A 13948-nucleotide genomic window follows, 5' to 3' on the forward strand; every position below is an offset into this window, starting at 1 on the left:
ACAAGAGAGGTAGATCCCTCCAAGGCTGCTCACAGGTTAAAGATTCCCATTGCATTTTTATTCCATTTGCAAAATGTGGGGACTGAAGCTGCAAAATCTTGGGGGGTTTTTTACACACAAAATTTCAGAGCTCCTCATCAGGCAATGGCAGCTTCCCTGTTGAAAATGATAAACTAGTGCCCATGATGGTAAGTCACCACAACCATTTTTTGCCACTCATCCTTAGCTTCTTACCTGGGATGTGCTTTGCCCAGCCAATGATCACAACCAGTTCTCTGTCTGCCAAATCACAGAGCGTGGTCAGAGCTTTGATGTCGCTCTCCGGCATGGTAGGGTCAGGCATAGCATAAATCTTTTCCGGCTCTGCCACCAACAAGTGGGAGACGATCTTGGTCACTGCAAATTCCAAAGCAGAAATCAGTATGTGCATCTGACGAACCTATGCAAGTAGCTTAAAACTCCACTGTCTGAAATAAAGGTGAGATTATTTTTGCTTGAGAATGCCAGGTATGTAGGAAGCTGGTTCCTGTCTGATCATACTGTTTGTTCCTCTAGCCCAGTATTGCCTTCTCAGAGTTGTGAACAGCTCTCCAGAGACCATGGCGGAGGTCTTTCTCATCACATGCTACCTGCTCCTTTTTAAACTGGAGGCCCCAGGGATTGAACCTGCAACCTTTTGCATGCAAGGCATGTGCTCAACCACTGAGCTATGATCGGTCCCTGATCCTATCATAGATATTTACATGTGTTAATTACTGATATACCTAAGCATCCTTTGGCAAGATATAAGTTTCCATTCTGAACACTCTGCATATTTCAACTGATAATTGTTTTACCATGTATTCTGGCTAATTAATACTGATAGGAAGCTCACATATGGACATTCTGGCTGGAATAAATGGGGAATCTTCTGACATGGGGGGAAATGCAGGGAAAACGGCTTAAGGAAACACCCCTCTGGAAACTAAAATAAACTACAGTCTATTTCTCATGTCTGCTTCAAATATTTTCCCAACTTTCTATTGTAAAATACAGATTTTTGGAAAGTGAAATGGCTCTTAGGGTGTTTGAGTCCACTGGTACATTAATGGAGGGGACCTCATCCTGTTCTGACCACTCTCTAGAACAGGGGTCAGCAACTTTTTTCAGCTGTGGGCCGGTCCACCATCCCTCAGACCATGTGGTGGGCCGGACTATATTTTGGGGAAAAAATATGAATGAATTCCTATGCCCCACAAATAACCCAGAGACAAATGTTTTGTGTCACTGGGAAGGCGGGAATTCTGTATTGATTTGCTATGGATGTTTGTATGTGATGCCAATAAAAGGTTTGGTGATGATGAAATAACCCAGAGATGCATTTTAAATAAAAGCAAACATTCTACTCGTGTAAAAACGCCAGGCAGGCCCCACAAATAACCCAGAGATGCATTTTAAATAAAAGGACACATTCTACTCATGTAAAAACACGCTGATTCCCAGACAGTCCGTGGGCCAGATTGAGAAGGCAATTGGGCCACCTACCCCTGCTCTAGAACATGCAGCTGATCACTGGTGCTGCAGGACCAGCACAGATGGTGCAGTCTGTGTGGCTTGGCTGAACTCTGACAGAAGGTACTCTTGGTGGGAAGGATGATATATCTTTTCCAGGGATAGTTTCTCCACCTCAAACCAAAGTGCTAGTAGCTGGGCACACATTAGAATAAGATCTATGAGCAATGAAACAAGACCTTCCAGAGGACTAAGAACCTTTACCATTTTTGCTTAGGTGTGCACCAAAGATGTCTTAAGTGTAAGGTATCAAAGCAAAAAGCACAGGTATCATACAGGTATATAGGCACTAGGGAATCTGATAGGCTAAATCTCCCCCACTGAGTTCAGACTCAGTGGCAAGCTCAGGATTTCCTCTGAATAATAAAAATAAAAATAATAAATAATAAAAATAAATTATTTATACCCTGCCCATCTGGCTGGGTTTCCCGAGCCACTCTGGGCGGCTTCCAGCAAAATATTAAAATACAGTAATGCATCAAACATTAAAAGCTTCCCTAAACAGGGCTGCCTTCAGATGTCTTCTAAAAGTCTGGTAGTCATTGTCTTTGACATCTGGTGGGAGGGTGTTCCACAGGGCGGGTGCCACTACCGAGAAGGCCCTCTGCCTGGTTCCCTGTAACTTGGCTTCTCGCAGTGAGGGAACCGCCAGAGGGCCCTTGGCGCTGGACCATGTGTCAAATGCCCCAGTAATAGATTCTACGATGCATAGAGCATAGAGATCTACGATGAATAGGTGGTCAGGCAGCTAGCAGGATCCTGCAAAGCTGGAGAACATCATGGTGAGATGGGTAGGCCACCATCTTCACCTGCAAGCTGATCTCTTGTAGATTTAGGGAAAGGCCAGGTGTCCCCTTAAACCACGTATCTGAACAATTGCCCTCGGTTTCAGTTTCAGAAAAGTCTCAGAGGACACTAACTCATGCGGCTCCCTAATTAAGACAGCTGGGAACTGGTTTCCTATGAAGAACACTCAGGGAAAGCAGCACAATAGCACAATCCACAGCACCATGTTAGGGGAAAGGAAATGGAGGGCTTGCCCCAGGCAACAGAGTGCGATACCGGCACTTACATGGCTTTTTGGCTGGAGGAGGAATCTGTAAGCTCAAATAAGTGCTGCTCTCGGAATCCAATCTCCTTTTGTACTTTTGACGGCCTCCGCGAACTCGATCCAGACGGACCCCTGTAGGCAAAAGAGGAAGGAAATCTTAAGGCTTTTTTTTTTTAAGTGGAATCAGGTATGTTTCCTTATTCTTAACAGGTATATTTGTATGCACATGCACTCCTATTGATTCCTATGCATGTGGTCTGCAGTTCTAACTACGCATCCTAGGGAGTAAGCCTCACCGAGCCCAATGGGATTTACTTCTGAGTAGGCGTGTTTAGGATTGCGCTGCCAATGAAGAGAAAAACTGATAAGAGAAATTGACTGATGGAACAATCCCTCCTGGAAGTGGGGCAGATAGGATAGAACGAGATGTCCATTCACCCAATTCTGTCTGGCTGTGCCAGTGGCGGGGGGGGGGGATAACCATCCAATAACATCACATATGCAAATCATGATGGATGCTTAATAAATAGGATGTCTGCAGGAGCCCTTAGAATGAAACTTTTCATTTACTCAGTTACTGCATTCTCACCAGGAATGGGTAGATCTGTCAATTTTGGTTTGTCTCAGTTTTTCAGTTTCCCATTCTTACATTCAGTTTTCCACATTTCCACATGGTTTTTTTAAAAAAACAACAACAACAAATCCTCATGAAAATTCATCAGCATTCTAACACAAGTTTCTCCTGATTCACATCTTTCTGTATGCAATTTTACCTAATATACACATTCCTGCAAATCACTTCCCCCCTAATATAATGCATTTTTGTATGCTCTCTTCACTAAACAGGTGCATTTATAGACACCCTTTATCCTGCTATGTGCATTTTTATACAATTACTTGGCTGGGGAACGGTGTTGAAAATTCAGAGAAGTATGGATTTTGAAGGATGGCTGTGTTTCGGTTTGCGTTTTGTTTCGGTAAGTACAAATTAGGTGGGTTTGCTTTAACAAAATCTAATTTCTCCCTCATCTGTAGCCACCAGCAATTGGCCTGATGTGAATCTGTCGGCTTCGCCAACCTGGAAATGGCATGTGGGGGCAGGAGGAGACGTTATTTTCCAGTGCAACCGGTGGGACTCCAGACGCAGCAGTTGCTCCACTACTTTGTTAAATCCTGCTGCCACCCACCAGGAATTTGGATTGCTCTGTGAAATATCTTTCTTAAAATATACACAGATATCCCTTCTGCCCACTGTTGTAAATAAAAATATGCCCTTTTCCCTTATGGGGTATCCAAGAGCCCATATAGAGTCCTTACATAGGTTCCCTATTGGTAGGAGAAAATAACAGAGGCCAACCAGAGAATATTGTGAAGCAAAGCAGCTAGTAAGCTTGATCTTTATTGATCTGTTGCAACAGGGTACTCTCCTCACACGCAGGAGAGGAAGAGGACCCAGAACAATGGCCTGCAAGGCCTTATAAAGACTTGAAATTCCCATTCTCTAGATCAAGACCACCCCAAGAAACATTATGCATACATCACAGAAGGGGTGTAACCTAAGACCACCCCTCAGATACATCCCACCTACATCACAGAAATTTAAATGTTGTTTTTCTCCTGTCACAGTTTATCTCCTGTCTGGCAAGTTACTTGATTGGATTGCCTGGGGAGCCTGGCCATTCTTTTGTAGTGGTAAAATACTTATTTCCTGGGCCAGGTCACAGGCTCACACCTTATTCAAACACAGATTAAGACAGGATTTGTGAAGGAAGAGACAATGGGGAGGCTTTTCCATTTTTAACCTTGCAGAGAAAGGATTTGGTCAGTTTAGGAATCAAAATGGTTCCAGGTTGGCTTTCCTGTACTGATCTATGTATGTGCAGTTATGAACATTACTATATATCTAAGACCATAAAATTCCTATCACATTATTCCCCCCTTTGGGGCTAGAATTTTTCTTAAAAATTTTTGCCCCACAAATAATAACATCATACCGTATTTTTCGCTCTATAACACGCAGATTTTTTCTCCTAAAAAGGAAGGGGAAATGTCTGTGCGTGTTATGCAGCGAATGTGTGGTCCCTGGAGCCGAAAAATGAGGCAAAAATCAAACCGCGGTTCAGGGAGAAGGGAGCTCCGTGAGAGAGGAAGTGGCAGCTTTCCTGCATTCTGCCTCAGGGTCTTACTGCCCACCCTCTCTGTTTCGTTACTGTGTTTGCTCAAATGGAACAAAGAGCAGGGAAAGCCCCTCCCCTCCAGGCAAGAAGAGAGGAAAGGAAAGGAGCGTCCCTCCTTCTATCCTCTCCCTGCTCCGGAGGGAACAATGTTTGTGAAGGGAAGAGAGATTACAGGTTCGGCTTAAAATTCTGATTTGACTTCCTGCTTTTTGTTTTTGGAGACACACAGCATTCAAATATGCTTTCTTTCATTTAAAAGGATGAAATCCTTAAACAGTGTTTTGCCTGTAAATTCATGCGATCTGGAAGATTACAGTGTCTGTACCTCTTAAGGGATGGCAAAGCTTAGGTTTCGCTGCTAAATAGTTCTTAATGCAGTTAAAATGCTTTCTTCTGTCATGCTGGTGGGAGGGAGAGGGAGGGAGGGAGAGAGAGAGAGAGAGAGAGAGAGAGAGAGAGAGAGAGAGAGCACGCTGGCTGGCTTGTGTGGGTGGGTGGGGGGAAACTTTTGCCTTCCTTTCCTCACGTTATAGCCCTCTCCTGCATTCTTAGCCTTCTGTGTTTTTCCTTCCCTCCCCACTTAAAATGTGGTTACAAAGCATGGATCCACATGGATCCTCAGGATCTTTGCATTGGGTCACCCCAAATTCACCATCAGAGCACACAGCATGTCCATGGCTACAGCCTGCCCCTCCAAAATCACACACCCATTGTTGCCTGGGGCTGCAATGGTGCAAAAACGTGGTTACAAAGCATGGATCCACATGGATCCTCAGGATCTTTGCATTGGGTCAGCCAAAATTCACCATCAGAGCACATAGCATGTCCATGGCTACAGCCTGTCCCCCCCCAAAAAAATCACGCACCCACTGTTGCCTGGGGCTGCAATGGTGCAAAAACGTGGTTAAAAAGTATGGGTCCACATGGATCCTCAGGATCTTTGCATTGGGTCAGCCAAAATTCACCATCAGAGCACATAGCATGTCCATGGCTACAGCCTGCTCCCCCAAAAAAATCACGCACCCACTGTTGCCTGGGGCTGCAATGGTGCAAAAACGTGGTTACAAAGCATGGATCCACAGGGATTCTCAGGATTTTTGCATTGGGTCACCCCAAATTCACCATCAGATCACATGTCTGTGGCCACAGCATGAAGCACAAAAATGATACGTCCACTGTTTCATTCAGAATATTTTTTCCCTTGTTTTCCTCCTCTAAAAACGATGTGCGTGTTATGGTCAGGTGCGTGTTATAGAGCGAAAAATACGGTATGTTGTAAATGGATGTCTTTGTATGAATATATCATATAAAAATAACACATGTTGTGTTTTGCTACTAAATTACTTGTGGCATTCTAACACTTTGGGAGAGACCATTTACTCAATAGTGTTCTATGCTTTACACCTAGCAGGAAGGTCCACTAATGACTGAAAAATGCAGTTGGTGTTTTGTCCTTCGCCATTTTTGTGTGTTTCTCAGGTGTCAAGCTAGCTCTTCTGTGGTCTCACACTGACATAGTGCTACAGCAACACATCCTGTCTGTTGAATCCCCTCAGGGCTTTCATTTAACCATGTCGCCTGGCATTCACCATAGCTGGCACAGGTTTGGGCATCTCGTGAGGGAGATGCCTTGGCCTTGGCCTTTCTATGAGATTTTATTATAGGCTGTGGTCTTGCACTCATGGGAAGTTGCTCACTTGCACTTAAAGGACCAAAAAGCTAATTGCAGCCTGGATACACTTGCCCAATTCAAACTGAGTCCAATTTGAATTTATCTTGCCCCATGGTTCTCAACTCTTCAAACCAATCTGTTAAAAGAAAACCATTCTTAACAAGGGCAGTTGTCCAAATAAGTCAATTTAAGTCTATAAGGGATCCTTCCTGCTAAACCAAAGCATATCCACCTTCATGTTTCTTAGAAGCTTCTCCTTGGTAAAGCAAGTTTTAGCACATTTTTAAAATGGGTAGGGAAGGTTGGCATAGTGCCAGGTGGGACAATGAAATGTGGTTATCTAAACATTGGACTACACAATAGCGTGAGCTATTAGAAAGTATAAAATGCATGAGAATTCTCCATTGGTGTGTAAGCAATAAGACATTAAACATAAAAACAGTTACACACAAAAATACCCCCCCCCCCTTTGTGGAAATAACACACTGTCAGACACATTTCAACATTCCTACATAATAACACATAATACAAAACAAACTAATTAAATATCAGTTGCATATCTTGACACAATTGTGATCTTTTACGTATGTATCTTTTGAATCCTGGAGCACAGAGGCTTGAGTTTCAAAAGTGAGAAAATGTCCTTGCAATTCAACTCCTCCCCCCTTTGTCAGCCCCACTCCCCCGTCAGTCTATATCCTTTTAAAGAGATAGCTGTGGGCATTTTGAAAACTCTGCTGTCTGTTGTTGCAGGTCTTGTGATGGTGAAGAACTGAGTTGAGGGGTTGTTGCTGCTTTTCATCATTGCACATCTCTAGAAGTGATATCCTGTAAGGGGCAGGGTTTTTTGGGGCGACTTAAAAACACAGTTAGACAAGGAAGGGGCAAAAGGCAAAAAGGATGTCCTCCAGTTTCCATGGGAAGCTGCAAATAATAACAATCTTAGTGGATTAAACATTTTATTCATTATCACATGTCCATATAATTACTGTTATTATCTGCTAAGTTTGTTTGCTTTCCTTCACTTAATAAAAAATTACTCCACATGTAGAGAAAGAGAACTGTAAAAAATACAAGAAAGGTTAAAAAATAAAAAGTAAGCAAAAAATTAGATTACCAGTTAGATGAAAACGGACTTGACACAAAGACATCAGATTCAGAAAAGAACTATTATTAAATAGTACAAAGATATTATCAAAACCACACAGATTACTACTGGACTAAAAAAAAGGGGAAACAATGGGGGAAAAACTTAAAATTCACCCAACTGATAAAAAAGGGACCAAAACAAACAATGCACTTTTAAACATCAGAGCTTCTTCCCTTTTCACCCTCCTATTAGCATCTCAACCCAGTGAGGTAGAAATGTTTCAATAGTGTTTGTTAAATATTATCCAAGCAAATAGAATGACAGGCAAGACCCAGTTCCCAGGAAACCAACCTGACTAGCACTGAATAACCCAACACTATACAGGCAGCCTGTCCTCATTAGTACCTTTGGAATAGCTGCACTCTCCAAGAATATTCTCCCAAATCATGCACTTAAGATCTCGGCCAAGATCAAATGAGCTAATGGGTTGCAGCAAAGTGTTGTTGGTGTTGTTTATGCATATGAACACCACTTATCCGCAACTTTACCAGCACAATGAATTGGATGCTCATTTGCACACTCTAAACTATTTTGAGGTGTGTGTGTTTGTGTTTACACTCTAGTGGTATTTAAAATTTGGGAAATAAATGAATAAATTCATTGTAAAAACCCTTAGGGCTCTCACACCCTGGTCAGGGTCAAAGAAGTGTGCAGACATTCACTCTCCCTTTGCACCCACTGAATCTATGTTATTTATTCCCTAACATTTACCGTATATACCATTTGATTATAAAAGAAAACAACCTCCCAGTGGTTTACAAATATGTGGGAAGGGGTTAAAGTGGGACTGAGTCCAGTGGCCATGCCCACCACTGTCATGTGTTTGGCATTGGTGTGAAATGGGCCTTATTCACTTTGCACCCTTTTGCACTAATATTGAGCCTTCAGTGCTCTGGGGGGCATGGCCTATATGCGTGGCCCTGCTTCTCCCCACATCTTCACTGGACGAGTGAGGTGGGAATGCCTGTAGGGCAAGATGTACAGTGGTGTACACTGGAACGCCAGTGAAACTAATTTCCACTGCAAGTCCCAAGTGTGTAGTAACAGGGCATTTAGATATAGCAAAAGGGAAAAGGTGAGGAACCAGTGGAGGGAGTTATGCTATTTTTACCAAGCAGAATCATGCACATATAAGCGTGTTGTCCTCGGTGCTTGGCTAGGAAGGTGGCTGCACAGGTTGCAAAGGTATTAGGCACCCTCAATCAGATTAGAGAAACACAAAAGGACTTAAGTGCATTAAAAGAGATAAGCAAGAGAGAGGGAGAGAGGGAGATGCAAGGAGATTTACCCTCCATCCCTCTTTTCCTTGCTGAGTAGATATGTCTATTCATCCAAGGACATTAGCTCGTTAATTTCAAAGGAGAGACTCTGTTCTCCTCCTGTCCCTCCATCCTGTTTGACACTCCTTCAGGCAAGCACTTTAAATAAGGTCACAGTTGTTGTTTCATCCAAACAGTCATCATCATGGCCAGCGTTAAAGAGACAGTGTGTGCAGACTAAAACCTCCTGCTCAGCTGTCGCTCTCGCTGTCGCTATGCAGAGGAATCACTAGGTGCTCTAGCAGCAAACCTCACCACTTATTATTATTATTATTATTATTATTATTATTATTATTATTGAATTAAAACCCCACCCATCTGGCTGGGTTTCCCCAGCCACTCTGGGTGGCTTATAGCACATAAAACTGTAAAACATTTATATGCTGAACCTAGAGTGCAAAAGACACCGACGTGAGATCCCTGCTCCAAAGAGCTTACAATCTCTGCAGAAACGAAAGGCAACGCAATCCAGCAGCTAGGAGGTAATGTTTGGCAGGGCCCTGAGCTGTTTCATAAGTTGCTCTCAGAACAGTGAAAAGAAGAAACTTCTTTTGCTAATGCACATGAGAAAGGAACGAGAGAGAGAAACATGGGCCGTGCGAATTTTCTAGAAATGATGCAACCACATTGATTTGGGGATGAATGAGGTGCTGCTTGGTGGCCTGGGGAGGTGGAATAAGCTGCGCTGGCTGGCGACTGGGGCCAAAGCTCTGTGGCCTGCCCTCGCCACTGAATGCAGGGCAGCTGCTCCTCTCCCCCCTGCTGTGTCCAGTGTGGCAACTTCTGAGGAGAAATGCCCCCCTGAAAGGCAGGGAAAGGGTCAGCCAAGGCCATAAGCCTCCAAAGGTGGCATGAAGCAGCTTGTTTTCCTTCGCTACCGGCCATTGGAGTGGGGCCATTGAACTCCTCTATCTAGGCTCCTCTGCCCTAGGCTTTTTGGTGGGAACCAGGCTGCGGTGTCATCCTCACACCCAGCTAAAGGTACCCAAAAGAAGAAGAAGAAGAGGAGGAGGAGGGGGAGTTTGGATTTGATATCCCGCTTTATCACTACCTGAAGGTAGCTTTATCACTACCTGAAGCGGCTAACATTTTCCTTTCCCTTCCTCCCCCACAACAAACACTCTGTGAGGTGAGTGGGGCTGAGAGACTTCAGAGAAGTGTGACTGGCCCAAGGTCACCCAGCAGCTGCATGTGGAGGAGCAGAGACGCGAACCCGGTTCCCCAGATTACGAGACTACTGCTCTTAACCACTACACCACACTGGCTCCCCCCCCCAATTTTAAAAAAATAAAATAAAATTGGTGATTGTGGAGGAGAGGAGAAAAGAACTGAAAGTAGGGGGGGGAGCTAAAGGTGAAAAAATAGGTTTTAAAAAGTTCTAACTTGGTTAGAAAAAGTTATAACTGCAGGAGCCTGACCTATCGACTCATAAGCTGAGCAAGAGGTTCGATGCTTTGCCTGTTTAATCCTGTGGGAGGCGCCATTCCAATGGGGGGCAATACCACCTAACCTCATGTAAACAGGATGATCAATAGGATGCACCATGCTTTCCTGTATAGCTTGGGGGCCTGGCAAACACTGAATGAGGACACCTGCAACCTGCAAAAATGAGTGGGTGCAAATGGCTTAATTTTTCCAAGCCTCAGAGCCCTGTCTGCCCTTCAGAACCCCTTTGCCCAAGCCGCAAGAAAAATGCATTCAATGCTTCTATGAAAGCCCAGTTGGTAGGATTTGCATCCATAAAGAGGAAATGGTAGGGATGGGGGTGACGGAAACAAAACAAAAAAAAATCAGTTCTGAGGCTTGAACAGAAATGGAAGTAGGATGCATATGCTGAGATTTGCAAGATACATGAGGATATCAATCACAAATTAAGTTACAGTAATTATTCTGCATTTCACGCCGGCTACTTGAGTCTGAGCTTTGACAGCATTGCAGTGACAGCACTAAATGAAAGTGCCCTATAGAAGGCAGACAAAGACGACGAGGGAAAACACAGCACATGTGAGTCATACTGTCCAAATCAGTCTAGTTAAAGTTCCTTAACAACACAGTCAGGTCACCTGCAGCTGCAGAAGGTTCGCTGCTGTCTGAGATGGGGAGTTGTGAGTAGACGTTAAAAGGTCTCTAGTGCGGCTTGACTGAGCTATCCCCTCATTGCACCATGAAGCAGTTCCAGTTTTGGTTTAGGACTGCTTATTTGGGGGAGTGGAGTTACCTAACATACCAAGTTGTCTTACCCTGTTCCAGTTCGCTTACTTGCCGATTTAAAACAAAACAAAAACCCAACTACTCAATGGTCGTTTGTGTGAAGCAGTGGCGTAGCGTGGGGGGTGCAGGGGGGGCCGGCCGCACCGGGCGCAACATCTGGGGGTTAGGGATAGGGGGCGCAAATCCACGGGTTAGGGGGTGCAAATTACTTGCCTTGCCCCGGGTGCTGACAACCCACGCTACGCCACTGGTGTGAAGCAGTACATGGGCATGCATTAAAAGAATATAGGCAGAGAATGAAATGCTAGACTTTCCTCTGGGAAAGATGACAACAGCGTGTGCGACTCTGTGTCTGTGTTGTGTGAAGCAATAGTGAGTATAGAGCTGAGGCAAAATTTCTCATAAGAGTTTTTTCAGAAAAAAATTCTCAACATTTTCTTTTCTGGGCTCTTTCCCTAAGAGGGCCATATTGCTGAATATTCTCCACCATTTATGTGGTGGGTTACCATCTCCCTGCAACCGCGTGACTGAACAACACTAGGTTTGGGACTTTGTGCGGGATGCAAAATGGCTGCTGGACACTCAGCAGTTTTGAACTGCTGGTGACATTTTTGTAGGGCAAATATGTCCCCCCCCCCAATGTAAAGGTAAAGGGACCCCTGGCTGTTAGGTCCAGTCGTGCCCAACTCTGGGGTTGCGGCGCTCATCTCGCTTTATTGGCTGAGGGTTAGCTTCCAGGTCATGTGGCCAGCATGACTAAGCCACTTCTGGCAAACCAGAGCAGCGCACGGTAACGCCGTTTACCTTCCCGCTGGAGCGGTACCTATTTATCTACTTGCACTTTGATGTGCTTTTGAACTGCTAGGTTGGCAGGAGCAGGGACCGAGCAACGGGAGCTCACCCCGTCGCGGGGATTCAAACCGCCGACCTTCTGATCGGCAAGTCCTAGGCACTGTGGTTTAACCCACAGCGCCACCTGTATCCTTCCCCACACCCCAATGTATCGTTACCCAAAGAATGGCTTTTGAAGGCAGGTGAACGTAATGTAATGCAGCTTCCCAACCTGCTTGCTGACCCTATTTGGGAAAAGCTGCTAAGAATTTTCCTTCTCCTTGTAGTGTTTTCACTTTTTGCTTTCTTACTATTAACTTTCTTTTCTGGAAAAAAGGGACTTTTGATGCACTTCACCGGTGTGGGGGCAGAGTCACGGTGGCTTCAGATTCAGCCTTACCTCCTGCCTTGACTAAAGCTGTCAGTTTTCTAATCATCCTGTTGGTGCCACTCATGTTCCAGAAGTCCTTCGAAGAGAGCTGTGCCAGCACCAGCCCTCTGCAGTATGAGAGCCATTCTACTGATCTGTTTGCTCTCTCTGCCTTTCTCCAGCACAACCCTGCCAAGAGACATCTGTCCAACAAGTTTGAGATCAGATGTCCCCTCACTGACTTGATAACATCAGGCTTGGGAGGTTTTTTTCTTAATGGAAGGCAAATAATTCCAGCTTCAGAGGCCCCCCCCCCTCTACATGCTGGATGTAGGCCCAGTCTGTCGGAAGTAAAAATAGCCGAGTGTGCAGAGGAGGTAGCACAAGCAATCAAGTTTAGTTTCTTTTTTCTTACGCGGAGACTAAAAATACCTCTAAAAGCTCCATGAAGCAAAGCCCTAGACAGTGGGAAATGCAGCCCATTTGCTGTCATATGGAATTTGCAGGCTATGCATCCTTTTCAGTTGAGTCCCTTGGCAGGGTAGGTCTCCCGACTTTCCATTCTGTATTTGATCCTTGGGGCACCACGTACCGGTACGTCTGTCTGCATCTCTGCATGTGTGTGTCCGTATTTAAGAGTTTTTCTGCCTGGCCAGTTTAAGGAGTCCCCATCACCCCAACTGTTCACAACTTATTGCATCTTACTACATTACTCATCCCTGTGCTTTTTACGACAAGGGTGTGTCTGGCTGCTTTGAAGATAGGAAGCTGAGTCCTGTTACATAGCAATGCTTGTTACTGTGAAACACCCTGCTCTGTTTTTAATGTCTTGGTGCATATGTGGGCATGGGGGTATGTGTGCATGCCCACAAACATATATGCCCCCCCTAAATAGACCTGAAAGTTTGCTGCTCAGAATAAAAAATTATATATAAAAAAAGAAAGTTTGCTGATCACAATCTGCTACCTTATTATTTCACACGGTATGGCCAACCCTGCTACATCCCCAGTGCCAGGCTATTTCCTACCATTAAAATCCACACTGCTATGCAGAGCACCATAAAAGCATTCACCAGAAGCAGCATTTTATTATCATAATAGCCAAAAGAGAGAATGCGCATGTAGGTTATCAATTAAGTCCGAAGAATCATACCATTTCCAGGGTGCAAGACCACCTATTGTCTGGAAATGCCCTAACACAGGGACTGGGAGCCTCGGGCCTGAGGGCCAAATTAGGGCCTCCAGGCCTCCCTATTTGGCCCCACAAGGCTGTTTTTCAAAAACCATGCCCATTTGCCCCACACCTGTTCTCAGAAAGCAGGATTGAACTCCCCATGCATCAGCTGATGAGTAAAGAGTTCAATCCTACTTGGTCATTATCTCCCCCTACCTGCACAGGCCAACTTTGACAGCTGGGTGGGACCACCCACATGCCAATCATTTGACATCATTATGACATCAGCTGATTGACAGGTGAGTGGTCTGCCAGGGAAAAAATATTCCCCATCCCTGCCCTAAAAAAACCAGATTGCTATAAGAGAGAGGGTGCAGTGCAGCAAATCCTACATTAAGCATCTGGGACATTGGAAATGGTTTAATAGTAATCAAATTTGTTC

General features: G+C 44.6%; 1 protein-coding gene across 4 annotated transcripts in view; it reads right to left on the minus strand.

Moving 5' to 3' along the window:
* ESRRB (estrogen related receptor beta) overlaps positions 1-13948 on the minus strand; it is a 164597-nt gene that overhangs the window by 14069 nt on the left and 136580 nt on the right. For all 4 annotated transcript variants that reach the window (XM_081173816.1, XM_081173817.1, XM_081173815.1 and 1 more), the window contains 2 exons: positions 2624-2734; positions 235-396 (listed from right to left, as the gene is read on the minus strand). In XM_081173816.1, coding sequence (XP_081029942.1) covers positions 235-396; positions 2624-2734 — 273 coding nt within the window. The remainder of the gene's footprint in view (positions 1-234; positions 397-2623; positions 2735-13948) is intronic.

Source organism: Podarcis bocagei (assembly GCF_964188305.1).
Source record: "Podarcis bocagei genome assembly, chromosome: 1".
Lineage (NCBI taxonomy): Eukaryota > Metazoa > Chordata > Lepidosauria > Squamata > Lacertidae > Podarcis > Podarcis bocagei.